Source organism: Pongo pygmaeus, chromosome 1 (genome assembly GCF_028885625.2).
Source record: "Pongo pygmaeus isolate AG05252 chromosome 1, NHGRI_mPonPyg2-v2.0_pri, whole genome shotgun sequence".
In the NCBI taxonomy this organism is placed as follows: Eukaryota; Metazoa; Chordata; class Mammalia; order Primates; family Hominidae; genus Pongo; species Pongo pygmaeus.
The window spans coordinates 225069318-225096776 of NC_072373.2; the positions used below are offsets into that span (position 1 = coordinate 225069318).

Consider the following 27459-nt stretch of genomic DNA (forward strand, 5'->3'; position numbering starts at 1 on the left):
CTGTGCCGCCTTTAGCCCTGGGCCATCCTGTGTGCATTGTGTGTGTGTGTGTGTGCGCGTGCATCCATGTGCATACTTGTCTGTGTCTGTGTAGGGGCCAGGGGAGGACCCTTTTGAGGGGTGCAGCCTTCTGTGCTTTCCTAGGATTGACGGAAGGCCCTGGGGATGGGAGGGGGGCAGGAGTGGCGTTCCTCTCAGCTTCTTGCCTGAGGGGTTGGGATGGGGGTAGGAGGGTCCATGGCCTGGGTAGGAAGGGTCCCCCCTTCCACTCCCCCAGGAGCCAGTGGAGGAGCCTTTCCTGCCTCCCATGTCCTCCTCCTCCTCCTCTGCCTCTCAGCCTTTGCTGTCACCAAGGCCAAAGGAAGGCTGGCTGTGTGGTGTACCTTGCACCTCCAGAATGCCTTCAGGTGTGATGTGGCACCACAAATCTGGTAGGTGGAGGAAGGGGTGGGCCATTTTACAGATGGGAAAGCAGGCTCTGGAGGCTTGGACGAGTTTCCGAGGACAGGTAGTAGCAGAGCTGGGACCTGCTATCCCCACCAGAGCTGTTTCCCTGAATCAGTCACCCGCGACCCTGTCCAGTCAGACTCAGCACTGCCTCCTTGGAGGGCCAAGGCTGCTCCCACCCATCTCAGGGTCCAGGTGGTGTGGTTTGTGGCTGTTGCATTTCTCGCCTTTGCCAGCCAGCAGCTCACTGTCACCCTAGCATCTGTCAGGGCCCCTGCAATGTGTCTGTGGGCTGCCAGAGATGGGGCCTCATTGTCCCAGCCCAGACGCATGGTGCCTGGGTGCAGCCCCGCCCCGGGTGAGGGATGGTGGATGGGGCTGCTGTGTCCCTGGGCTCCAGCACGGGGCTCATGCTCCCTGAGTGCTTGGGGGCCACACAATGATGTGACCTCTTTTCAGGGGGCAATGGGAAGCCCTAAGGTAGGGGAAGTCCAGAATCTCATGTTCTGCTCCCTGCTCTGCTGTTCCTTGCCGAGTGGGCCTCAGTTTCCCCCTCTGTCCTATGCACGTGGCAGTCTCACCTATGCTGGCTCAGATATTCTGGGTGCCGATAAGTTCACCATTGAGTGAAAGGGCCACATGGTCTCACAGACCCCCACTGCCCATCTGTGTGCATGACCCATGTGGCTCCTGGGGACGGGGTGGATGTCATGGCGTCACTGTGGTACTGTTCTGACTTGGGGACAGTGGCACTGATGGGAGGGAGCCTGCATGGCAACCTACTGTCACGGGAGCCTCAGGGTGGGGCCCTGCAGCTGAGCCCCACCTTGGGGACCCTTCTCTGTCCACAGTGCCCCCCACTGAAGGGCAAAGTCCAGCGGATTCTACACTGGAGGTGGACGGAGCCCCCTGCCCCCTTCATGGTGGGGCTGCCGGGGCCTGACGTGGAGCCCAGCCTCCCTCCACCCAAGCCCCTGGAGGGCATCCCTGAGAGAGAGTTCTTTGTCAAGTGGGCAGGGCTGTCCTACTGGCACTGCTCCTGGGTGAAGGAGCTACAGGTGAGTGCCCGGCAGGGTGGCTGTGCTAAGGCCCGGGACCTGGTGAGCCCTGGACCCTCTCGGGCTGGCGGGAAGGGGCTGAAGCGCCTTCGACTGAGGGGTGCTGTTGGGAGTTGGGGTGGTGCTGGGCGGGAGGATTGTCCTGCCTGGGACCTGGGCTGGGGCTAGAGGAGCTGGGTAGGGAGACGCAGGGGGCCATGGTCCATCTCCCTTCTGTGACTCGTGCCCCTCCGTGAGCAGCTGGAGCTGTACCACACGGTGATGTATCGCAACTACCAAAGAAAGAACGACATGGACGAGCCGCCCCCCTTTGACTACGGCTCTGGGGATGAAGACGGCAAGAGCGAGAAGAGGAAGAACAAGGACCCCCTCTATGCCAAGATGGAGGAGCGCTTCTATCGCTATGGCATCAAGCCAGAGTGGATGATGATTCACCGAATCCTGAACCACAGGTGTGTGCCTGCAGGCAGCCATCCTGCCCATCGCTGGGGCCGGGCTGCGTCAGCTTCTTTGCCCTGTAAAATGGGTGCAGCGCAGGGCGCCAGGGCCCTTGCTTTGGGGCTGCTGTGCAGAACCACATGTGGGCACAGCAGGGGCACAAGGAAGGGCCCAGGGCTCCCAGTGCTGGAGATCTGCCTGACCTGCTAGAGGGGCTGTCCCATGCATGCTGGCACACTCATGCACACGTGTTCACACCCCTGGGGCGTTGGGACCCTCGTGCTGGGTTAGTGCTTGATACCAGCAGGAGGGTTCTGAGGACGCGGGAGGCCCGAGATGTTGGAGTATGTCCACATTTGTCCCGTGTTTGTATCAGCAGCTGGCTGTACTGAGCGCTGCCTACCCAGGGAGGGAGGCGTCTTACTTTCACCTCTGTTTTACTGATGTGAGAAGAGGCACAGCAAGGTTAAGTCGCCAGAATCACACAGCCACAGGGTGGAGCTGGGATTTGAACCCCATGCTTTCTGACTGCAGGACCTACTTTCTTAGCTATTGTTGCACCCCCCAGTGCCCCAGCAGCAGCTCTTCCTGGAGCAGTCTGGCAGTTCTCTGGGATGCCTTAGCAATCAGAGGCTGCAGGAGGCTGGGACAAAGAGCCGAAGGCAGGAGGCCCGTGGGCTTTGGTTTTGATTTGGTGGGTGGTGGGAATGCCTGCTGATTCTTGAGTTGAGGTGCTTGAGAACTGGTGGTGGCTGACAGATGGGCCTTGGGGTGGGGCCCAGAGTACCCGCTGCCTGGTGGCGCTTGGAGCTTGTGCTCCCCATCCCAGCTACGCCGTGGCCTCTGTTTTTGAGGGGCTTAGGATCGGTGGCCTCTGACACCCAGTGCTTCTGGCTTCAGGCAGCTGTTGGGTAGAGCAGAGGTGAAGAGCCTGAGCCAGATGTTCAGATTTCAATCCCGGTTCCCAACTGCTGAGCTTTGAGGCCCTTTTAGGGAACAGGCTGCTGCACGGGTGACAGGAGCTTGCCAGAGGCTGGCTGTGGGTGGTCTTCAGTAGGAGGGCGTGGAATTTGAAAAAGCTGTCCCCTTCAACTATGGGACCACCCCCCTTTTCCTCCCCAGGCCTCCCTGAGAATGACCTTCAAGGGTCAGTTCCTGTGGGAACCTGAGCCCGGCAATGAATTGGCCCATGGTTTTCTACCTTTGCTAAATTGCATGCTAAAAATGTACATGGTAGTTTTTCTCTCTGCCCCAAAGTGGGACAGGTGAATCTCCCCCAGATTTGTTCCCCCAATCTGCAAAACAATTAATTATGTGTTGGAAAACAAACAAACATCTGGTTTCCGTGGTAACTGGGGATCGGTCTTTCTCTTAATGGCTCCCAGGCCCACAGCAGCCGCTGCTCACCGGGTCTGTATGCCTCCTCGGCACTGCTGTGTGGGGTAGCCATGCCCCGGCCCGGCCCTCCAGCACTCCTCTGGCCTCGTTGCCTTAGCCTGGGTGGGTGGGAGGCCCTGAGGACCCTCCCAGTGGCCAGAATCAAGCTGTGTGCTGCTGGGCTTGGTCACTGGGTCCTTGTGTCCCCAGAAGAGACCACCTCACACGCAGGAATTGCGTCCTTATCTACTTTGCAGAGATGACTCCTCACCCTACATGGGCACTGCACGAGTGCTTCACGTATTTTAAGTTAGAAAACTGAGTTCATTGGCAGGAAAGAGAACTTTCCAACTTAGAAATCCAGAACTCCTGTGAAAATCCAGACCCCGTGACAAATGGGATTCATCCCTGCCACAGAGGCTGCAAAGGATGCGGGAGGCTGGCTCATTGCTCCTCTGTTAGCTGGCCTCTGTGTCCCTCTCCAGCTCTGCCACATCCCCCTCTCATTCCCTGTGTGGCCCCAGGCAAGCCGCTGCACCTCCCTGGAGCTTCTGCCCTCGTCTCCTCCTCCTGGCTGGGCCCAGCATCTGAGGGGACCCTGGGTATGAGTGGCTCTGCATCCTGGGAGGTGCCCTTCATCACACCCGTGCTGTGGCCACTGCTCTGAGCGACCCACATCTGTTCACTTTGTTGCAGCTTTGACAAAAAGGGGGATGTGCACTACCTGATCAAGTGGAAAGACCTGCCCTACGACCAGTGCACCTGGGAAATCGATGACATTGACATCCCCTACTACGACAACCTCAAGCAGGCCTACTGGGGCCACAGGTGGGTCGCAGGGGTCCAGCTGCTAGGCACAGGCTGCCGGGACCTGCTTCTGGTCTGAGCCTTGCTCACCTGCCTCCAATGCCGTTTCCCAGGGAGCTGATGCTGGGAGAAGACACCAGGCTGCCCAAGAGGCTGCTCAAGAAGGGCAAGAAGCTGAGGGACGACAAGCAGGAGAAGCCGCCGGACACGCCCATTGTGGACGTGAGTGGGGAGGGTGGGGCAGCGGTGGGCGGGGTTGCCAGGGCCTGCCCACCCCAGACTTGAATGTGCAGGGGGTGCGTGTTCTCAAAAGGACGTTTCCTTGGGCCCTCATGGCATATGCAGACAGTGTCATGCCCACGTAGGCTAGGACAGCTGGAAGGCCCCTCATAGCACCGCAGCTGACATGCTACTTACACACCACTCTCACCTGGGAGGAGACCCAGGACGACTCACTCAGCAGAGCTCTCTGGGTGTCCACTAGCGCCTGGCCCTGAGTTGGCCCTGAGGAGATGAGGGCCAGTGAGCCCTGGGTAGCTGTTTCAGAAGACACACTGTCTTCTAGAGGCCCTTGGTGGGTATCCACAGAACACGGAGGGCCTGGCCTGGGACTATCAGGAGCCTGTCAGATGCTGGGGAAAGGCGGATGGGCCTGGTCCATTGGGAGGACTGCATGGGGCCAGTGACCTTGAGCAGGATCAAGAGGCAAATGGGCCGGGCGTGGTGGCTCATGCCTGTAATCCCAGCACTGTGGGAGGCCGGTGTGGGAGGACTGCTTGAACCCAGAAGTTTGAGGCAACATAGTGAGATCCCACCTCTACAAAAAATTAAAAAATTAGCCAGGCATGGTGGTGTGCCTGTGGTCCCAGCTACTAGGGAGGCTGAGGTGGGAGAATCCCTTGAGCCCAGGAAATTGAGGCTGCAGTGAGCCATGATCGTGCCACTGCACTCCAGCCTGGGCAACAGAGACTCTGTCAAAAAAAAAAAAAAAAAGGTAAATGTGTGGATCAAGTGGAGGAGCCAGTTATTGGGCGCATTGCGAATGCCCCAGATAGATGTTCGTTTTGTTGTTCATCCAAAAAATGGTGAATAAGTGACCACATGTCCCAGGCACTGTATGGTGCTCAAGAGGAGGCAGTGAACAGGACCAAGGTGGTGATGACAACCTGGGCTCAAAGTCAGAGAATTCAACAGTCGGGAAATTTCCCTGATGGGAGAAGTACAGGGCCACCATGGGAGGACACTGTGGGAGTACTTCAGCCAGGCTGGGAGTCAGGGAGGGCTTCCTAGAGGAAGAGGTGTTCCATCCAAGAACTGGAGAAGAGTTAGGAAGACAGACAGGAGTGGGAAGAGTGTTCCAGGCAGAAGGAATTGCATGTGCAAAGGCCTGTAGTGTGGACTCTGGTGGCCCAGGATCTGGGGCGTGTCTGAACCGCTGCCTCCCCTGCAGCCGACGGTCAAGTTCGACAAGCAGCCGTGGTACATCGACTCCACAGGCGGCACACTGCACCCGTACCAGCTGGAGGGCCTCAACTGGCTGCGCTTCTCTTGGGCCCAGGGCACTGACACCATCCTGGCCGATGAGATGGGTCTGGGCAAGACGGTGCAGACCATCGTGTTCCTTTACTCCCTCTACAAGGAGGTGGGCAGGCGGGGCAGGCGGCCAGGAGGGGTGGCTGGTCCTGGCCAAGGGCAGGTGGTCTCATGGCATTGGTCTCTCTCTCCAGGGCCACTCCAAAGGGCCCTACCTGGTTAGCGCACCCCTCTCCACCATCATCAACTGGGAACGCGAGTTTGAGATGTGGGCGCCTGACTTCTATGTGGTCACCTACACGGGGGACAAGGAGAGCCGCTCGGTGATTCGGGAGAACGAGTTTTCCTTTGAGGACAATGCCATTCGGAGTGGGAAGAAGGTGTTCCGTATGAAGGTGAGGGCTCACTATCCTTGGAAGGACGGTAGGAAGGCCCCCCGGCCTAGTTCAGGGACCACGGGTGCCCTGTACTCCTTTGGGGTCCCTCAGCCTGGGAGGGCTACCGAGGCCGGCAGGCTCTGAAAGCCTTGTCCTAGAGGCTGAGTTACAGCCATGTCAGTTTTCTGGGGCTCCTGTAACAAGGTGTCACAAATGGGGTGGCTTCAAACAGCAGAAATGTATTCGGTCACAGTTCTGGAGGCTGGAGCTTGGAAATCAAGGTGAGGGCAGGGCCATGTGCCTCTGAAAGTCCTAGGGGAGAACCCTTCCTTCCTCCTTCCAGCCTCCTGGTGGCGGCAGGGGTTCACTGGCCTACAGCTGTTGCGTTAGTTTCTGCCTCTGTTAGCACATGGGGTTTTCCCCTTTGTGTCTGTTTCTCATCCTATAAAGACATCATTCATACTGGATGCAGGGCCCACCCTAATCCAGTATGATCTCATCTTAGCTACTTATTTTATTTATTTATTTTTTTGAGACACTATATCGCCCAGGCTGGAGTGCAGTGGGGTGATCTCGACTCACTGCAACCTCCCCCTCCTGGGTTGAAGTGGTTCTCCCACCTCAGCCTCGTGAGTAGCTGGGACTCCAGGAGTGCGCCATCATGGCCGGCTAATTTTGTATTTTTTGGTAGAGACGGGTTTCACCATGTTGGCCAGGCTGGTCTTGAGTTCCTGACCTCAAGTGATCTACCCTTCTCAGCCTCCCAAAGTGCTGGGATTACAGGAGTGAGCCACTGTGCCTGGCCCCAACTAATTATTATTATTATTATTATTATTATTATTGTTATTATTGTTATTATTCTTTTTCTGAGACAGAGTCTCACTCTGTCGCCCAGGCTGGAGTGCAGTATGGCACGATCTCAGCTCACTGCAACCTCTGCCTCCTGGTTCAAGCAATTCCCATGCCTCAGCCTCCAGAGTCGCCGGGATTACAGGCACATGCTGCAATGCCCAGCGAATTTTTTGTATTTTGGTAGAGACGGGGTTTTACCATGTTGCCCAGGCTGGTCTCAAACTCCTAAGTTCAGGCGATCTGCCTGCCTTGGCCTCCCAAAGTGTTAGGATTCCAGGTGTGAGCCACCATGCTTAGCCTATTATTATTATTATTATTCTGAGACAGGGTCTCACTCTGTCACCCAGGCTAGAGTGCAGTGATGTGATCATAGCTCACTGCAGCCTTGACCTCCCGGGAGTTGGGACCACAGGTACACACCACCACACCCAGCTAAGTTTTAAATTTTTTGTAGAGATGGAGTCTCCGTATGTTGCTCAGGCTGGTCTTGTACTTCTGGGCTCAAGCGATCCTCCTGCCTCAGCCTCCCAAAGCATGCTGAGTATAGGCATTGAGCCACCGTGCCCGGACAACTAATTACATCTGCAAAAGAGCTTCTGGGTGGACGTGAATGTTGGGGGGACACTATTCAATGCAGTGTACCAGCTGTGTGACTTCTGGCAAGTCACGTGGCCTCTCTGGGTCTCAATGTTTTCTCAGCAAAATGGAGTTAACAGACACACCCCACAGAGTCAAGTGAGTTAATAAGCATGAGGTCTCATGGTGCTGTGAACCCTACAAGGTCTTGTTAAAGTGCAGTCTCTGACCCAGCAGTGCTGGGGTGGGGCCCGAGCCTCTGCATCTCTTTTTCTTTTCTTTTTTTTTTTTTTTTGAGATGGAGTGTCATTCTGTCGCCAGGCTGGAGTGCAGTGGTGCGATCTGGGCTCACTGCAACCTCTGCCTCCCAGGTTCAGGTGATTCTCCTGCCTCAGCCTCCCAAGTAGCTGGGACTACAGGCCCGTGCCACCACACTCAGCCACTTTTTGTATGTTTAGCAGAGACTGGGTTTCACATGTTGGCCAGGATGGTCTCGATCTCTTGACCTCATGATCCACCCACCTCGGCCTCTCAAAGTGCTGGGATTACAAGTGTGAGCCACCGCGCCTGGCCTGAGCCTCTGCATTTCTAAACACTCTCCACATTGAGGAACGAGGACTTGCAGCCATTGGCCCCTAGAAAATGTCAGTGCTACAGCCTTGGGGGCTGGTGGATCCTCCCAGAGGCCCTCCGAGTCCCTCATGGTGGCCTCCTCCACTGCCTCCTAGCAGCTGTGGCTCTTAGAGATGCTCGGAAACTGCTGAATGAGTGAATGAATCAATGATCCCACAGGTGACTTTGTAGATGGATGAGCCCCTGGATCATTAGATGCAAAAGAACCTCCCCTGAGCCACGCTGGGACCCTGCCGTGTACCAAGCGCTTCGCTGATTTGGCTCTTCTACTATATTTACTATTTAATTATTTTATTGTTAAAAGTTGTGGTAAAATACACATAATGTAAAACTTACCATCTTAACCATTTTTAAGAGTACAGTTCAGCTGGGCATGGTGGTGTGTACCTGTAGTCCTAGCTACTTGGGAGGCTGAGGCAGGAGGACTGCCTGAGCCCAGGAGTTCAAGGCTGTAGTGCGCCATGATTGTGTCTGTGAACAGCTGTTGCACTCTTGCCTGGGCAACATAGTGAGACTCTGTCTCTTTAAAAAAACAACAACAACAAAAAAAACAGCTGGGAGCGGTGGCTCACCCCTGTGATCCCAGCACTTTGGGAGGCTGAGGCGGGTGGATCACCTGAGGTCAGGAGTTTGAGACCAGCCTGGCCAACACGGTGAAACCCCATCTCTACTAAAAATACAAAAATAGCCAGTGGTGGCGGGCACCTGTAATCCCAGCTACTCAGGAGGCTGAGGCAGGAGAATCGCTTGAATCTGGGAGGCGGAGGCTGCAGTGAGCACCATTGCACTCCAGCCTGGGCAACAAGAGCTAAACTCTGTCTCAAAAAACCCAAAACAACAACAACAAAAAACCCAGTTCATTAGTGTTAAATACATTCACATTGTTATGCAACCCATCTGCGGAACTCTTTTCATCTTGCAAAATGGAAACTCTGTCCCCATTAAACATGAACATCCCCACCACCTCCAGCCCCTGGCAGCCACCCGTCTACTGTCTGTCTCCACGAGGTTGACTATTCTGGGTACTTCATATGAGTAGAATTGGGAAACATCTGTCTTTTTGTCACTGGCTCATTTCCCTGAGCAGAATGTCCTTGAGGTTCATGCATGTGTGGCACGGGGCAGAATTTCCTTCCAAGGCTGGAGAACCCCCATCACAGGGATAGACCACGTTTTGTATATCTGTTCATCTGTTGATAAGCACTTGGGCCGCTTCTGGCTTTTAGTGATAGTAACGCTGATGGGAAGGAGTATGGGTGTGCAAATATCCCTTTGTGTCCCTGCTTTCACGTCTTTTGGGTATACACCCAGAAGTGGAACTGCCGGATCATATGGTAATTCTATTTCTGATTTTTTGAGAAACAGACTTAGCTCTTTGAGTTCTCATAGCATTCTTCACCTAGGTAGGCGAGGAGACCGATGCTCAGCTAAAAGATTGTGTGCAAACCCAGGTACCACGTGCAGGCAAAGCCTGTGCTGTACGGCATCCTTGGCCCTCTCTGCTCTGTCAATGGGCACGTGGGCTGCTGGGAGAGGCAGGCTTGGGGCAGGACAGGACAGGCCTACATCATTGGAGGGGCCCAGTGCAAAATGAAAATGTGGGGCTCGCAGGAAAACAGCTTTTTCCTTTCTTTTGCGGTCTCTCTCTCAGCATGCCAAGGTGTTTTAAATTTGCTTTTTTGTTTTTTTTTTTTTGGAGATAGAGACTCACTCTGTCACCCAGGCTGGAGTGCAATGATGTGATCTTGGCTCACTGCAACCTCTGCCTCCTGGGTTCAAGTGATTCTCCTGCCTCAGCCTCCTGAGTAGCTGGGACTACAGATGTCCACCAACACGCCTGGCTGATTTTTGTATTTTTTAGTAGAGTTTCGCTATGTTGGCCAGGCTGGTCTCCAACTCCTAGCCTCAAGTGATCCTTCCACCTTAGCCTCCCAAAGTGCAGGGATTATAGGCGGGAGCCACGGTGCCTGGCCTAAATTTGCTTTTTAAAGTCGTGTTCCTTCAGGTGTGGGGATCCTCACCGGGAGAGTGCAGACCCTCAGAGGCACCAGGCCCTGTCCTGGAACTTGGTGCATAGACAGGGTGCCTGGCTCCCCCTCCCCACCAGCACCCAGGTCCAGGCCCCCACCAGGGGGAGTAGGGGGACAGCGGTCACCAGGCAGGGGCAGGGGAGCAGGGGATGAGAACCTGTCCCAGGGAGGCTTCATGCCCCCGGCACACACTCCACTGTCCCCTGGGATATTTGTTACAAAACACAAATTCAACAATAAACAATAAAATGATTAATAATTTCAAATCAGCAACCTCAGGGCATTAAACCCCAAGTGCAAGGTCCCTTTCTCTGTTCATATCCTGGCTCTGCCATGTGTTAGCCACGGGGACCTGGGAGAATGCTCCAGCCTGAGGCCCCGTGAGCTTTAAATGGGGATACAAGGCCAGGTGCGGTGGCTCCCAGTGTATTCCAAGTACACTGGGAGACTGAGGCAGGAGGATTGCTTGAGGCTGGGAGTTTGAAGCCAGCCTAGTTAACATAGAGAGATCTCTCTCCAAAAAACAAACATAACCCTGGGGGGAGTGGGGGATAAAGGACACAACTGAGCTCGTATGTTTTGTTAGGATGAGGTGAGAGTGGAAAGAAAGTAATAAGCCCAGAGCCAGGGCTGGTCGCGGTGGCTCACGCCTGTAATCCCAACACTTTGGGAGGTCGAGGCGGGCGGTTCACTTGAGTTCAGAAGTTTGAGACCAGCTTCGGCAACATGGTGAAACCCTGTCTCTACAAAAATACAAAAATTAGCTGGGTGTGGTAATGCATGCCTGTAGTCCCAGCTACTTGGGAGGCTGAGGTGGGAGGATTGCTTGAGCCTGGGAGGTGGAGGCTGCAAGTGAGCGGTGATTGTGCCACTGTACTCCAGGATGGGGGGTGGGAGTAAGACCCTGTCTCACTGGAGCTGTTATAAGCAGAGGCCGTTTCTTCTCCTCCACACTACCCTCTCTCAGGGCTGTGCTCTGAGCCTCAGTGGATGCCCCTCTGCTTGGTGGCCAGCATCTGCCCCTCTGGTCCTAGGCTGGCCGGCCCAGGGCTCCGTGGAGCCTTTGTGGGTTCCTGTGCACACCTCCTTTTTGGCTCTTTGTCTCCTGGGACTGTGATCCGCTCTGCTCCCAGCCGTCTCCTCCCCAATGCCCCTCTTTTCTCCAGAAAGAAGTGCAGATCAAATTCCATGTGCTGCTCACCTCCTATGAGCTCATCACCATCGACCAGGCCATCCTGGGCTCCATCGAGTGGGCCTGCCTGGTGGTAGACGAGGCCCACCGCCTCAAGAACAACCAGTCCAAGGTAGGTGGCGCTGGCCTCCAGACCCCAGAGCTGCCCGGGGCGAGGGGCCACCCAGAGCCCCCTGACGGGCCCCCCTCTCCTCCCCTCAGTTTTTTAGGGTCTTAAACAGCTACAAGATTGATTACAAGCTGCTGCTGACAGGGACTCCCCTTCAGAACAACCTGGAGGAGCTGTTCCATCTCCTCAACTTCCTGACTCCAGAGAGGTTCAAGTGAGTCACCTGGATCCGGCCAGGGAGGTGGTGGTGGGGCTGGGTGGCCCCAGTGAAGACGGATCAATAGCCAATCCTGGCTGTGAGACCTGCTCAGCCGTTGCTTCCTCATCAGTAAAATGGGAGCGTTAGCAATGTCCCCGCTTTGACCTCCTGCAGGAGCAGGATGTTGGGGTGGGTGGCATGGGCACACGGGAATGTTTGGTAAATATAAACTGCTGCTAATACCACGACTTTTCCTTAGCTCTGCCCTAGACCACCTGGGGCTCTTCCTGGACTGCCTCCCCTGGCAGGTTCCTTTCCCTCCACTGAGACCCAAGTGACTCACATGGGCAACCGTGGTGGAGGCAGAGGCAAGCTCCCAGGTGGCTGGAACCCACTGCTGCATCCTCCTCATCTTCACCTACCTCCACTTGCCTGCTCAGAATGGGGGATTGAGGGTACACAGTGTCGATTTTGGAATCAGGAGATGCAGTTTTTTTTTTTTTTTTTTTTTTAAAGAAAGAGTCTCACTTTGTCACCCAGGCCAGAGTGCAGTGGCTTGATCTCAGTTCACTGCAACCTCTGCCTCCTGGGTTCAAGTGATTCTCCTGCCTCAGCCTCCTGAGTAGCTGGGATTACAGGCATGTGTCACCATGCCCAGCTAATTTTTGTATATCTTTAGTAGAGTTGGGGTTTCACCATATTGGCCAGGCTGGTCTTGAACTCCCGACGGGTGATCTGCCCGTCTTGGCCTCCCAACGTGTTGGGATTACAGGCATGAGCCACCAGGAGATGTAGATTTGAGGGCCGGTTTTGGCACAGCTGGACTGTATCAACTCGGGCACTCATCAGACTCAGTTTCCTCATCTGTTATCTGGGTAATAGAGAGCTCCTGTCCAGGACGGTTTTGAGGATGGGAAGGTGTCCAGTGTGGCTGAGGAAAAGAGGGCTGTGATGTGTGGAGGCGACACAGGCTTAGACAGAAATTGAGATGATACCCAGGGCAATGACAGGGCTCCCTGGTTCACCAGCCAGCTGGCCTACATGGGCTAGGCGCTCTGCACCCTGCCTCCCCTGCCCCGGTCCTCTGCTCCTGGCTGTTATCCCAGCTTTTTGTTGCAGCAACCTGGAGGGCTTCCTGGAGGAGTTTGCTGACATCTCCAAGGAAGACCAGATCAAGAAGCTGCATGACCTGCTGGGGCCGCACATGCTCAGGCGGCTCAAGGCTGATGTGTTCAAGAACATGCCGGCCAAGACCGAGCTCATCGTCCGGGTGGAGCTGAGCCAGATGCAGAAGTGAGTGGTGGGCTGACCCCGGAGCAGCCTGTGCGCGCCCTTTCCCCTGGACTGGTCTCCTGGGCCGCTTCCCAGGTGGGTGGAGGGCTCTTCAGCCTCACTGAGGCCTGGGCTCATGCTTTGCATACACTTTCTTCGTGGGGCCTCTTCTCAGGTTTTAGTGACCAGAGTTTGGGTCGCTTGAGTGCTAGCAGTGTCCCCCAGTCACTTGCAGGGGGACTCCAGGCCGGTGGCTTCACCTCTTGGGGGTCCCTTGGGTCTCTCTGTAAATGGGTGCTTGGCCACCAGCTTCCAGCCCCGCTGCAGAGCAGAGAGAGAGCCCTCACGGAGGCGGGTCTGACCCAGCCTGCCTTTCCTCGTGCCCTGCTGCAGGAAGTACTACAAGTTCATCCTCACACGGAACTTTGAGGCGCTGAACTCCAAGGGGGGCGGGAACCAAGTATCGCTGCTCAACATCATGATGGACCTGAAAAAGTGCTGCAACCACCCCTACCTCTTCCCCGTGGCCGCCGTGGTAAGTTTCCCCGGCCATCATGGCAGCTTCTCCATGACCGCCGTGGTAGGTGCCTGTGGCCGCCATGGTAGGTCCCTGTGGCCGCTGTGATAGGTTCCCCTGGCCATCGTGGCGATTTCTGTGGCTGCCATGGTAGGTTTCCCTGGCCATCATGGGAGGTTGCCTGTGGCCACTCTGGTAGGTGCTGGGGAACTTACCGTGGAACCCGCTGCTGTGGTAGGGCTGGTGCGGCTGTGAGCCCTGCCTGGGAACGGGGGCCCTGGAGCCAGGGCCATGGGACCCACAGTCTACCCCACACTGTGAAGCCTGGCTTGGCTCGGGTGTGGGTCTCATGTTCAGCGGGCAGACAGGCTGTCACCCCATTGCTCAGCACTTGTCTGTTCCCTGCGGCCCCTTTGGTGCAGAGTCAGAGAGGTGAGGGGAGCCCACCAATGCCCCACCTCCTGCTGTGTCTGCAGGAGGCCCCTGTCTTGCCCAATGGCTCCTACGATGGAAGCTCCCTGGTCAAGTCTTCAGGGAAGCTCATGCTGCTACAGAAGATGCTGAAGAAACTGCGGGATGAGGGGCACCGCGTGCTCATCTTCTCCCAGGTGCACTGCCCTTGCCCACCCCCGCCTCGGCTCCACATCCCACAGAGAGCATCCTGCCCTGATGCTTGGGGGCGCAAACTTGCACCCCTCAGGGCCCAGTGCCGTTCCCATGTGGGTCATGTGACTGTGTGTCAGGGGTCACTCCCCCGTGCCCTGGCATGATGCAGCTGAGGAGCTCAGAACACATTTGCCATAAAGAGCAGCATCTCCCCGCACCTGCCTTTCTGGTCTGCATGTCCAGGCTGGTAGGACAGCCCCTCCTCCCCTGCCCTGGCCCTCTCCCCTGCAGCCTGGCTTCTCATTAAGGTAGGGCCGTGGGGTGTGGTTGGGAGGAGCCCCTCTCTCCAATAGGCCCTGAGGGGCCACTGGCACCTGGCTTTTTGGCTTGGAGGCAGGGCCACCGGCTCAGGTGTGTTCATTTCTTCCTCCATCCCTTTGTTTGCGTCTGTCATAGTCAGGCTCTGTGCTGGCACATGGGTGCAGGGACCAGTGATCTAGTCCCTGTCCTCAAGCTGCTCAGTCTACTGTGGGAGACAGCTCAAGGGACAGGTACCCGACCCTGTGGTCAGCTCTGTGTTGGAGGCCACAGTGATGGTCCTACAGGGTCATGGGGCTAAAAATGCTCCTCTTGTGGGCCGACTGAGCCAGGCCCCTTGCTCAAACCCAGAGTCTGGGCTATGGCTCCTTGTGCACAAACATCAACTGGAAGCAGCGTCCGCCGCCTGCAGCCCCAGGTCACCCTGCTGGGCTGCTTCAGCCCGAAGAATACTGGAAAGCAGGGCAAGTTTGAGACCGGGGCTGAGCCAAGGAGTGGGCTGGAGTGGAGATGGATCCACATCCCCCCAGTACCTCGATACCAACACGAGACGCAAGTCTGGTCAGAGGCCTTGAGATACCAAGTAATGGGAACCACACAGCTTCCAGAAATGTGCACGCAGGGCAAGTGACAGAGACGGGGCCCTCCTGCCCAAAATGAGCCTATGAACCCCAATTCCAAACCCATACAAAAGTGAATGCTGAGACATCCCCCAAAACAATAAATAGAATCCAAATAAGAAAATAGGGGCTGGGTGCAGTGGCTCACCCTGTAATTTCAGCGACTTGGGAGGTTGAGGCAGGAGGATTGCTTTAGCCCAGGAGTTCAGGGTTGCAGTGAGCTGTGATCTTGTCACTTCACTCCAGTCTGAGTGACAGAGCAAGACCCTGTCTCTTAAGAGAGAGAGGGAGAGAGAGAGAGAAAAGAATAGGATAAGCCGGGCGCGGTGGCTCACGCCTGTAATCCCAGCACTTTGGGAGGCCGAGGCGGGCGGATCACGAGGTCAGGAGATCGAGACCATCCTGGCTAACATAGTGAAACCCCGTCTCTACTAAAAATACAAAAAAAATTAGCCGGGCCTGGTGGCGGGCGCCTCTAGTCCCAGCTACTCGGGAGGCTGAGGCAGGAGAATGGCGTGAACCCGGGAGGCGGAGCTTGCAGTGAGCCGAGATCGCGCCACTGCACTCCAGCCTGGGTGACAGAGCGAGACTCCGTCTCAAGAAAGAAAAAAAAAAAAAAAGAATAGGATAGCCTGAAAAGACTTTACATAGATGTGTTTAGGATCCTCAAAAACGATGGAGTAATTGACACCCTAAAATAAAGAAGAAATTAAGCAAAAGCAGGAAGAACTGAAATAGGAACAATTGGATAGAAACATGCATGAAATTGAGATAAAACATTTCAACAGACTGGACAGACTCTGAACACTGCTGAAGAGAACATTGATGAATTGGAACCTGGTGCTGAGGCATTTTCCCAGAATGCAGTGTACAGAGACAAAGATAAAACAGAGAGAACATGGAAGACACCTTGAGATGCTCCAACAATCATCCATTTGGAGTTGCAGAAGAAATAGAAAAAGTGGTGAAGAAGTTGGATTTGTTGAGAGTTTGCAGACCTGGAGAGAAATGTGAGGTCTCAGATCTGGAGTGCATTCTGGAATAGCAAGCAAGATAAATATAAATAAATGAACCTGTAGACACTTAGAACCCCTAGCTACTTTAGACCTAGTACCTACAAAATAAGGGCAACCAGATCGTTCTCAGACTTCTTAACAACAACAGGTGGCAGAGACCATGGCAAAATCTCCAATGCACTGAGGGAAAATGTGTGCTGATAGTTTTATATCCAGCTAAACTCTCTCTTGAGAATAAAGGGAATTATACGGGGTCATGGGAGCTCAGAAGGGACTGCCTTTCTTTTCTTATGGGGAGGAGTGAAATCAGGGAAGACATCACAGAGGTGATGTTTGTGTTCCCTAGGCAGTAAGGGGGTGGGTATTCCAGGAAGAGAGTCAGGTAGTTTGGAATGGCTGGGGGCTGTGAAGGAGCACTCGTCCTGCAGAGCCTTGAATAACAGGGCAGGGAGATGGAACTTAATTCTGTGTGGTGGGAGCAGGGGAGGCTCGTGTCAGAGCCCTGATTTACGCAAGTGGCTGTGGGGCTGGGCAGGAGGATGGATTGGCTCCGAGGGGTGAGGTTGGAAGCTTTGTTCCTCCCCAGAGTCCTGCATTGGGCCTGCCTGGGTCCCAGCTGTCTCCCCACCTAGGAGGCAGCTCTGTCCTCCCCTGGCTGTGGGGGGGGGGGTCCCTGCCCATGGCCCATGGGGCCCCTTGCTCCTTGGCAGTTCCTCACGTGCCCGTCTCCCCTGCAGATGACCAAGATGCTGGACCTCCTGGAGGACTTCCTGGAGTACGAAGGCTACAAGTATGAGCGGATTGATGGTGGCATCACCGGGGGCCTCCGACAGGAGGCGATCGACAGATTCAATGGTACCCCCATCCTGCCCAAGGGTTCTGATTGAGACTCCTTTTTGGCCTCTTCTCCCAGGCCTGGTTCTTAGCCAGGTCACCCAGCTGGTGTTGTGATGAGCAGCCCCACAAACAGCTAAAGACAGCAGGCCAGTCCGAGGTCGCGGCAGCTTCCCCCGAGTTTCCAATGTTAAAAGGATTCCTCCCATGGAATCGGAGTTCTGAGGCGCCCAGTAGATAACACCTGTTGGGAATGGAGTTAGACAATGAGAAACGCAGACGGGGGCCTCTAATATTGACGCCAGGTAGGCCCCAGTTACAAGTGGTGTTGGACAGAGCCTGCCGTATGGTGAATGGTGGCAGGAGGTACAGAGATGCACGTGCTACCTGGGGCCACTTCCAGAGGCAGGAGAGAGTGAAAGGGCCGGGCCACACATGATCAGCTTCTTCCCCCAGAGTCACCCATGCTTGGTCTTCCCTGCCTGGGAAGGAGAGGCGAGGGTGGAGGTCAGGAGGGTCTTGCCGGTGGAGTTCCTCCTGTAGCAAAAGAAACTTCTGGAGTGGGAAGCAGTCGGCTGCAAACTTCAGTAGCAAGTTTGCAGCAAATAGTAACAAGCTTTGTTTCCCTGGGGCATCAGCCCTTAGAAAGGGGCTGGGGCCATGCTCTCCAAATGCCCAAAGCAGTGATTCCTCTCACACACTTGTGCCAGAGAGCCAGGAGGAATAGCATGTTCAGAGTTTCAGGGTCTAGACGTGGCCCAGCCACATGTGGAAGCAGGAGTGGCTGAAGCCCTGGGTGTGCCAGGGGCCTGTTTGCAGCTCCAGTGGGGGCTGTGGTCAGTCCCAGGTCACTGAAGGGCCCTGAGAGGCTGAGAACCAGCCATCCTGTGACAGGGTTGCCCAGTGGGGTGGGACCTCAGGTCCTGGAGCTGTGCCCCTGAGTTTTCCCGGGCTGCCCTGGCAGCATTGGTGGGCTAAGGGAAGCCAGGGGTGGGAAGCTGCGGGGACATGAAGGACTCTGAGCTCTCTAGGGCTCTGCTTGTACTTGCTGGCGGCTTGCACTTTGTTTTTTGCTCATCTGGGGTTTGAAAATTGACCTCCTCATTCCAGCGCCCTCCCACTGGACCAGGGCTCAGAGCTCGCTGGGGGCTAAGTGGGCTTGGGCAGGCCTCCTCTGGCTCCCCTGAGTGCAGCTGTGGCCACCCGTCTCTGATGGGGTCTCCGGCTTTGTCCTTCTCTGCCAGGGATCTGTTGCTGCAGTTCCTTCTCTCTGTTCTCTCCCCCATCCTTTCTGCCACGCCCCTCTCCCCACCCAAGGCGTACCCCCCCAACACCCCCATCTGCTGGCCTCTCTTTTTCAGCCCCCGGGGCCCAGCAGTTCTGCTTCCTCCTCTCAACCCGGGCAGGCGGCCTGGGCATCAACCTGGCCACGGCGGACACTGTCATCATCTACGACTCGGACTGGAACCCGCACAATGACATCCAGGTCTGTGCTGCTGCCGCCCACCACCCTCCCAGGGGGCCTCTTATCCCGGGCCTCAGGCAGGTTCTGTCCTTCATGCCCTTCTTGCCATCACCCCCTCACCTACCCTGGTGTTGTGGGCCTCCCTCACCCGTGGAGTCCTGGCCCCAAGAGGGGCCCTGGGAGTGAGTGGAAGCTTGGCCCCCATCGCTCCAGCTCCGTCCTTGTCCAGAGGAGGAAACAGGCTTGGAGAGGGCAGGGGAAGTGTCCCAGGGCGCACAGCAGTTCGTAGTGGCCACTGATCTGGTTTTTCCCATCATCCTCAGGACCAAGGCCATGGAGGGAGGCAGGAAGAGGGAGCCCTGGGACCCAGAGGGGCACGCATTTTGAAGGGAGTGGGGAGCAGAGAGTGGGGCCTGTCGGAGGTGGGGGGGAGGATGAGATAGTGCAAGGGGCAGATGGGGCTGATAAGGAAGGATGGAAGGGCTGTGGGGGGAGGGGCTATGGGAATAGAACCACCCTAGTGTCCCTGGCCACCCCTCTCGTGCGCTGGGACACACATATCGAACGCTTACAAATGTAGGGGAACACAAACAAATTGATATATCATTCACACGTGTGTGCGCCCATGCACACACACAGATATACACGGCCACACCCAGGTCACCTCATGCAGGGCTGCACAGAGTCTCAGGCACTTCCTTGTATTATACAGGGCAGATTCAGCTCCTTGCTGCCCTCAGAAGGTGGCTGCGCGTCTTCAGCACATGGTCTTGTGGTCCCATTAGTGGTTCGCGCACAGGGAAATGCAGCCTCCTACCTTCCCGTGGCCCCCATGAAGCTCTGTGTGGCTTCAGTTACACCCCGCACACTGGCCGTGTCATCTCTCACACACTCTTGCACACCTGAAGTCCTGCCTGCTTCCAATGGCTGGAAGCTTTTCCACTCCAAACCCAGCCTGGCACCCAGGCTCATGGGAGGCTCCGCAGTCAGGGAGGGAGCCCAGCTGCAGCGGTGCACGCACCACATGCCTTTCCCTACACAGTCATGCAGTGCATTCCATGCTCTTGAGCTCATGGGTGTGATCTCCTCCATTGCCTGGAGCCCTGGGTGAGCCACGGGTGCTCAGGTGCAGGTCTCCCCAGGCCTTCAGCCGCGCCCACCGCATCGGCCAGAACAAGAAGGTGATGATCTACCGCTTCGTGACTCGGGCCTCGGTGGAGGAGCGCATCACGCAGGTGGCCAAGCGCAAGATGATGCTCACCCACCTGGTGGTGCGGCCCGGCCTCGGCTCCAAGTCGGGGTCCATGACCAAGCAGGAGCTGGACGACATCCTCAAGTTCGGCACGGAGGAGCTCTTCAAGGACGATGTGGAGGGTGGGCCTCTGTTCCGAGGGAGCGTGGCAGGGGACTGGGGTGGCCCCGCCGAGACACCCATCCAGGGCTTGCTGGGGTCCCTGCCCGCTCCAACACACAGCCTCTCTTCTGCACCCCCCACCTGTGTCTCCTGGCTAGGACAGCCCAGGGTGGTGTCTCTGGGCACTGCCTGCCAACCCTGCAGCCCTCTGTGGTCCTGCACCAGTGCTCTCCTCCTCTGTCTGACAGGCATGATGTCTCAGGGCCAGAGGCCGGTCACACCCATCCCTGATGTCCAGTCCTCCAAAGGGGGGAACTTGGCCGCCAGTGCAAAGAAGAAGCACGGTAGCACCCCGCCAGGTAGGGGCCAACCCAGCCCAGCCTCAGCTCCTCCTCCGACCAGGTGGCTGCTCCTGCAGAGGAGGGGTTCCCTGACCTGCCCTCACTTGGGCGTCCTGGGACTGCCGGGTGGGCGGCGAGTGGGGCTGTTACAGCGCGGTTTCCTCTGTCTGGTCACCATGCCTCTCAGCTGCAGCCCCTGGTGGGGATGGGAAGGGCCATTGTTGGGAGTCTGTTCCTGGGTCCCGGGGGCTGGACCAGGGCAGTCTTTGTCTTCACACTGCATTTGCCTGCTCCCCAGGTGACAACAAGGACGTGGAGGACAGCAGTGTGATCCACTATGACGATGCGGCTATCTCCAAGCTGCTGGACCGGAACCAGGACGCTACAGACGACACGGAGCTACAGAACATGAACGAGTACCTGAGCTCCTTCAAGGTGGCGCAGTACGTGGTGCGCGAGGAGGACGGCGTGGTAAGGTCCCGTCCGCCCTCCATCCGCAGCCCCGCCCTCCACTGTGACCACGCCTTCCACTGTGACCCCGCCCTCCCGCCGCAGCCAGCCCAAGCGGTGACCCCGCCCTCCAGCCGCAGCCCCGCCCTCCCTGCTGTGACCCCGCCCTCCAGCCGCAGCCCCGCCCTCCAAGCTGTGACCCCCGCATTCCAGCGTGTGCTCCGCCCTCCAACCACGTGCTCCGCCCTCCCCGCCGCGGCCCTGTGGCCTCACTCGCGGGCTCAGGACTAAACACAACAGTGAGGGAAGGGACGGAGGCAGTGCTGAGGGCAGTACAGCCACATGGGCTGGCCACTGCCCTTGCACACATCAGCCGCCTGCTCCGTGGCGTCATCCCGGCTCCAGTCCAGCTTCCCCACTCTCTGAAGTGCAAGCTGATCTGCCACCCCGTTGCACAGAGCCCTATCCCCGGGGTCTGATTTCAGTCCCTACCCGGCTGCGCCCTCCCGCCCTTTCCTCAGGGCCTGCATCTCGGCCCTGCACCTGGGCCGCCAACGTTCCAGAACACCCCACACTTTTCTTTTTTGTTTTTCTTGAAATGGAGTCTCGCTCTGGCGCCCCGGCTGGAGTGCAGTGGTGCAATATCGCCTCCCAGGTTTAAGTGATTCTCGTGCCTCAGCTTCCTAAGTAGCTGGGATTACTGGCGTGCACCACCACGCCCGTCTAATCTGTGTATTTTTAGTAGAGCTAGGACTTCGCCATGTTGGCCAGGCTGGTCTTGAACTCCTGACCTCAGGTGATCCACCTGCTTCGGCCTCCCAAAGTTCTGGGATTAAGGAATGAGCCACCACGCCTGCTCCACCCCACACTTTTCTCCCTTCTCCACCGGGCAAACCCCAGCCGTCCCCGAGGAGCTCCTTGTGGGTCTCTCCTGGAGGCCTTTCCCTTTCTTCCTCTGCTCCTCACTCTCCGTGCAGATCGGGTGAGCTCATGACTTTTCCTTTGAAACCAGGAGACTTCTGAGGGCAGGCACGGGGGAGCTTATTCAATTCAGTACCCCAGTGCTTGGCACGAGGCCAGGAAATACTTGCTTTGTGAATGGATGGATGAATAAGTAAATGATTGACTGGATAGGGGCAGGGAGAGGAAGCCTAGCTAGGGCCAGGGTGATCAGAGAAGGCTTCCTGGAGTAGGCAGGTCATCCCATTAATCCTTGAGCCCTGAGGGGGTAAAGGGCAGGTCAGGTGGAGGCAGCCTGAGGCTTCCAGGAGGGCAGAGATGGCTCCACCCATGGAACCCGTGGTGCTGCGTCCCCAGGAGGAGGTGGAGCGGGAAATCATCAAGCAGGAGGAGAACGTGGATCCCGACTACTGGGAGAAGCTGCTGCGGCACCACTACGAGCAGCAGCAGGAGGACCTGGCCCGCAACCTGGGCAAGGGCAAGCGCATCCGCAAGCAGGTCAACTACAACGACGCCTCCCAGGAGGACCAGGGTGCGTGCCGGGAGGGAGGGATGGGTGCCCCTCACCCAGAGGTGGAGGGTGGGGCAGGATTCTGTCAGGGCATCCGTGTGCAGAACCCCCAGGAGGTGCGGGCCGGGAGAGCTGGGCGAGTGTGCCAGGAGGGACGGGTGTCCCATACCCAGAGGCGGAGGGTGGGGCAGGATTCTGTTGGGGCATCCCTGTGCAGGACCCCCCCCCGGGAGGTATGGGCCAGGAACGCTGGGCGGCGCTGGTTGGAGCTGGGAGGCAGCTTTTTGGAGGAAAGGGGACTGGGGGCAGGTGCAGAGGTGCTGGGTGTTTGGGGGAACAAGGTGTGGCTCAGTTCAGTGACTTCACCACTGCTCGTGATGTGGCCTTGGGCAAGCCCCTTGCACACAGAACAGTATGTGTAATGTGTGGGTACACATAGTACCCTTAGTGTATAATGTGGTGGTGTTGGGATTACTAAATGAGCCCATGGGAAGTACGTGGGCCATTGTCATTGTCACTGCCTTTTTATGGAGCTGGGGTGCAGGGGCTCGGCATGGCGCTGGGCATGCTTGAACTTGAGGGTGGGCTTTGCTTGTACAGCTCACTCTGTGCCCCTCTGTCTGGCCCCCTGCAGAGTGGCAGGATGAGCTCTCTGATAACCAGTCAGAATATTCCATTGGCTCTGAGGATGAGGATGAGGACTTTGAAGAGAGACCGGAAGGGCAGAGTGAGTCTCAGTGTTAGTGGTCTGGGCTACTGCTGAGGCCACGTCAGGGGAGCTGATGGCAGCAGGAGCGGGGCTGGTCTGGGGTCCCGCTGTCCTTGGGAGTCAGAAGAGGGGGATCAGGAATCTCTGGGCTCCCACCTGAGGAGCTGTGGCGGGCTGCTCCCCAGGTGGACGACGACAATCCCGGAGGCAGCTGAAGAGTGACAGGGACAAGCCCCTGCCCCCGCTTCTCGCCCGAGTTGGTGGCAACATCGAGGTGGGGCCTGTCTGTTCCCGCATCTCTTTCTGCCCCTGCTTCCTGCTGCCCTTGGGATATGGAGGAGGGCTGGGGGACTGCCCTGGGTCTCATGCCAGGTAGAGGCGGGGCTGGGACAGAACTTGGTCTGGTCTTCGCCGTCAGGGTCCTGCCCCAGGTGGAGGCCCCTGCCTTCTCTGTACCCCCTTCCTGCCTTCTCCTCCTCCCATGCTTTTCTTCCCCCATCCCAGAATCCTCCGCCCTCACCCCGTCTCTGCCCTGGACTCATACTCCCGTGCTCCACTCGCCCAGGTGCTGGGCTTCAACGCCCGACAGCGGAAGGCCTTTCTGAACGCCATCATGCGCTGGGGCATGCCCCCCCAGGACGCCTTCAACTCCCACTGGCTGGTGCGGGACCTTCGAGGGAAGAGCGAGAAGGAGTTTAGGTAAAGGGGCTAGGTGGTGGCCCAGGGTGTGACCACCTGCCCCTGAGTAGGGCAGGGTCCTGCGGGTGAGCCCCACAGAGGGCAGCATCTGCTTCCGCCAGGATGAGGCCGTCTGGAAAGTTCACTGCCACTTGGACTTTGGGTGGCTGGAGTCCTGGTGCCGGGCAGGGCTGATCTGCAAATACTGACCATCCGCCCCTGCCCAAACCAGCTGGGGTTATGGCAGCGAGGAAGATCCCGGTCACCCAGGGCCAGGGCTGTCCTAGGAGGTCCCCTCGCCAGGGAGTCCCTCTCTGTCCTTTCCTGTGCCTGGCTCAGGCCTGACTGGGAGGTGGGCGATGGTTGAAGATCAGCCAGGAGTTCCCCTGGGGTCCTGCCAGCCTTCTCAGAGGGTTCTTGCCGGCCCCCCACTCCCTGAGCCCCAGTCCCCCCTCCCCACCCCAGAGCCTATGTGTCCCTCTTCATGCGGCACCTGTGTGAGCCGGGGGCGGATGGTGCAGAGACCTTCGCAGACGGCGTGCCCCGGGAGGGCCTCTCCAGGCAGCACGTGCTGACCCGCATCGGGGTCATGTCACTAGTTAGGAAGAAGGTGGGTGAGTAACTCTCTGTAGGGCCCTTCCTGGTGGCTGCCTGGGCTCCTGGTGCTGTCCCTTGCGGGTCAGCGGTCAGAGAACAAGTGCCTGGCTCAGGCCACACAGCTGCCCAGGGTCCGAGTCAGGCCAGAGGGACTGACCTGGAAAGGCTTTCTGGGTGAGGGGCCTGTGGGGTGGAGGCCAGAACGGTGGGTTACATACAGCTGGAGGACACACAGGGGCTGGGAGTGTAGGCAGGGGAGCTTGTCAGGAGGGGCCTGGCTTGGACAGCCTTGGGTGTAGGCAGCAGCTACCCCAAGCCTGTGACACCTTCCGCCCCCCTGGCTGCCCTGAGGCCCTTAGGGGTGAGCTGCCAGCACTGCCCTCCCTCTTTCCCTCCCACCTTCCCTCCCACCACCCCAGGTTCAGGAGTTTGAGCATGTCAACGGGAAGTACAGCACCCCAGACTTGATCCCTGAGGGGCCCGAGGGCAAGAAGCCGGGCGAGGTGATCTCCTCGGACCCCAACACACCAGTGCCCGCCAGCCCTGCCCACCTCCTGCCGGCCCCGCTGGGCCTGCCAGGTCTGTGGGCTGGGCGGGCCGGGGAGGGCACCGGGGTCATGGAAAGTGGCAAGGTCACAGAAACCCCTAGTCTAACCCACAATCCCACAGAAGACGGCCTCTCCTTCCCCCAAAGCCTCTGTTTGCTGAAATGTCATTCTACAGAGAGTTTTTCATTTTAATGATAGTTACGAGATATAATTTATATACATACTGCAAAATTCACTCTTTTAAAAAACTGGCTGGGCGTGGTGGCTCACACCTGTAATCCCAGTACTTTAGGAGGCTGAGGCGGGAGGATCACCTGAGGTCAGGAGTTTGAGACCAACCTGGCCAACATGGTGGAACCCCATCTCTACTAAAAATACAAAAGATTAGCTGGGCATGGTGGCACGTGCCTGTAATCCCAGCTGCTTGGGAGGCTGAGGCAGGAGAATCGCTTGAACCCAGGAAGCAGAGGTTGCAGTGAGCCAAGATCACACCACTGCACTCCAGCATGGGGGGACAGAGCAAGACTCCATCTCAAAAAAAAAAAAAAAAGTACTATTCAGTGATTTCTAGTATATTCATAGGATGTACAACCATCGCCGCTGCCTAAGGCCGGAATATTTTCATTCCCCCTGAAAAAAGAAACCTTGTACCCATTAGCAGCCACTCCTTATCCCCCAACCCCAGGCCTGGGCAGCCACTAACCTGCTTCCTGTCCCTGGATTTCACAATGCTGGATGTTTCGCATATATGGCACCGCACAGTGTGTGGGCCTTTGTGTCTGGCTTCTGTCACTCAGCCTGGGGGTTCCAGGTTCATCCACATTGCAGCGTGCATCAGTGCTTCAGTCATTGTGCCTTATGGCTGATAATGTTTTCTTTTTCTTTCTTTCTTTTTTTTTTTTTTTTTTTGAGACGGAGTTTCGCTCTCGTTGCCCAGGGTGGAGTGCGATGGCGTGATCTCGGCTCACTGCAACCTCCGCCTCCCAGGTTCAAGCGATCCTGCCTCAGCTTCCCGAGTAGCTGGGATTACAGGTGCCTGCCACCACACCTGGCTAATTTTTGTATTTTTAGTAGAGACGGGGTTTCGCCATGTTGGTCAGGCTGGTCTTGTACTCCTGACCTCAGGTGATCCACCCTCCTCGGCCTCCCAACGTGCTGGGATTACAGGCGTGAGCCACCGCGCCTGGCCGATAACGTTTTCTTGTATGGATTTACTGCATTTTGCTTATCCATTGCGCTGTCGATAGATTTTGGGTTGTTTCTACTTTTTGGCTACTGTGAATAATGCTGCTGTGTTTTACGTTTTTGTGTGGACATAGTTTTGAGTTCTTTTGGGTGGATATCTAGGAATGGACTTGCTGGGCCATGTGATAACCCTGTTTTCCCTTTTGAGAAACTACTAGACTGTTTTCCAAAGTAGCTGTACCATTTTACATTCCTGCTAGTGTTGTGTGAGAGTCCCAGGTTCTCCACGTCTTCAGCAGTAACTGTTCTCTGCCTTCATGGTCTAGCTGTCCTGGTAGCATGAGGTGGTGTCTCACTGTGGTTCTGATTGGCATTTCCCTGATGCCAAGGACGTTGAGTGTTGTTTCGTGTGCGTATTGGCTATTTGTAGACTTGTAGAAATGTCTTTTCAGATTCTTTGCGTACTTAATTGGGTCATTTGTGCCCGTGTCACTTTGGCGATCTAGGTATTTATTTGGGTGAAGCAAATACCTGTTAAATACTTGGTCCGTCAGTTGGGCCTCACAGGCCTGAGACGGACATAGCTATCCCTTGGTGATGGGTGAGGCCAGGCCCTGAGAAGCTGCACCTCCAAGCACAAGGGAGCCCTTGGAGGTGGACACATCTTGGTTTGCTTCTTGGCTTTGGCCTGAGCTCTGTCTAACCTTGGGCAAGTCACCTAACCTCCGTGAGCCTCCGCTTTCCCGGCTGTGCCCATCTCCCAGGGCTTCTCAGAGCCGTGTAAGTGACCAGCACTTTGCAGTGTGTTGGCGGCTGACTTGGCAGGGAGGAAACTCACACCCTGTCCAGAGGCACACAGCCAGCCAGCCTGCCCGAAAGCTGGGACCAGACTGGGCGTTGTGGCTCCCAATCTGGGCCTCCATCTGCCTCACTTCCCTGCCTCCAGATGAGCAGCCACGGCTGTGTGCAGCCCCGTCCTGACAGCCCCTCACTTTGGTCTCACTGGGTTCAAGGTCCTCCAAGCACTCCTGAGTCATAGGCCTGGCCTGGCCTCTCTGACTTAGCCAGGGATCCTGCCTGTCTCTCCTGGAGGTGCTTGGCGGCAATGGAGCCTCCTGAAGGCCAAGCCCCACCTCTCCTCTCTGCCACCCCACTGCCTGCCCTACTCCTTCCCGTCTGAGCCCACCTGTCTCAGCTCTTTCCCTTGATCTTTCAGACAAAATGGAAGCCCAGCTGGGCTACATGGAGGAGAAGGACCCAGGGGCGCAGAAGCCAAGGCAGTCCCTGGAAGTCCAGGTGTGGAACTTGCTGGCGTCTGGGCCTGTGGTGTGTGTGGGGTGGAGGTTGGGTCTGGGGACCTTCTCAGGCCCTGCACAGCGAGGTGGAACCCAGGCCTCCTGGCTCCCTTTTCGGGGCTCTGAATCGGGGGGAGCAGGCTGGGAGCAAGCGATGGGAGCCAGGAGACTGGGTTCTCAGCCCAGCGCATGTTCCCTGCCCTGCGTTCCTGGCGAGGCCCCAGGCCCTGCAGTTCTCCTGGCTTCTCCTCTGCAGGCCCTTCCAGCTGCCTTGGATAGAGTGGAGGGTGAGGACAAGCACGAGAGCCCAGCCAGCAAGGAGAGAGCCCGAGAGGAGCGGCCAGAGGAGACGGAGAAGGCCCCGCCCTCCCCGGAGCAGCTGCCGAGAGGTTGGGGCTTCTTGCAGGCTGCCCACCCCAGTGCCATGTCTGGCCTCAGCAGGCCTGGGTTCAGAGAAGGGCAGGTGGCTGTACTTAGCTCATTTCTCCCTGGCAGAGAGGTAGACTCCAACCCTCTGCAGGCCTCCTGGTGAGGGGAGGCCAGGAGCTCAGGCCT

At 57.0% G+C, this 27459-nt stretch overlaps 1 protein-coding gene across 4 annotated transcripts in view; it reads left to right on the plus strand.

Moving 5' to 3' along the window:
• The window catches only part of CHD5 (chromodomain helicase DNA binding protein 5), a 79142-nt gene that overhangs the window by 32309 nt on the left and 19374 nt on the right, over positions 1-27459 (plus strand). For 2 of the 4 annotated variants that reach the window (XM_054441787.2, XM_054441784.1), the window contains exons 10-33: positions 1299-1505; positions 1746-1957; positions 4017-4148; positions 4241-4349; positions 5578-5769; positions 5855-6055; positions 11295-11432; positions 11522-11643; positions 12748-12921; positions 13294-13435; positions 13894-14025; positions 16715-16832; positions 18173-18297; positions 19419-19650; positions 19879-19989; positions 20270-20442; positions 21739-21913; positions 22527-22619; positions 22787-22875; positions 23167-23300; positions 23745-23889; positions 24296-24455; positions 26826-26905; positions 27161-27293. In XM_054441787.2, coding sequence (XP_054297762.1) covers positions 1299-1505; positions 1746-1957; positions 4017-4148; positions 4241-4349; positions 5578-5769; positions 5855-6055; positions 11295-11432; positions 11522-11643; positions 12748-12921; positions 13294-13435; positions 13894-14025; positions 16715-16832; positions 18173-18297; positions 19419-19650; positions 19879-19989; positions 20270-20442; positions 21739-21913; positions 22527-22619; positions 22787-22875; positions 23167-23300; positions 23745-23889; positions 24296-24455; positions 26826-26905; positions 27161-27293 — 3529 coding nt within the window. The remainder of the gene's footprint in view (positions 1-1298; positions 1506-1745; positions 1958-4016; positions 4149-4240; positions 4350-5577; positions 5770-5854; positions 6056-11294; positions 11433-11521; positions 11644-12747; positions 12922-13293; positions 13436-13893; positions 14026-16714; positions 16833-18172; positions 18298-19418; positions 19651-19878; positions 19990-20269; positions 20443-21738; positions 21914-22526; positions 22620-22786; positions 22876-23166; positions 23301-23744; positions 23890-24295; positions 24456-26825; positions 26906-27160; positions 27294-27459) is intronic. The other 2 variants (XM_054441808.2, XM_054441798.1) reach the window with 1 other exon arrangement.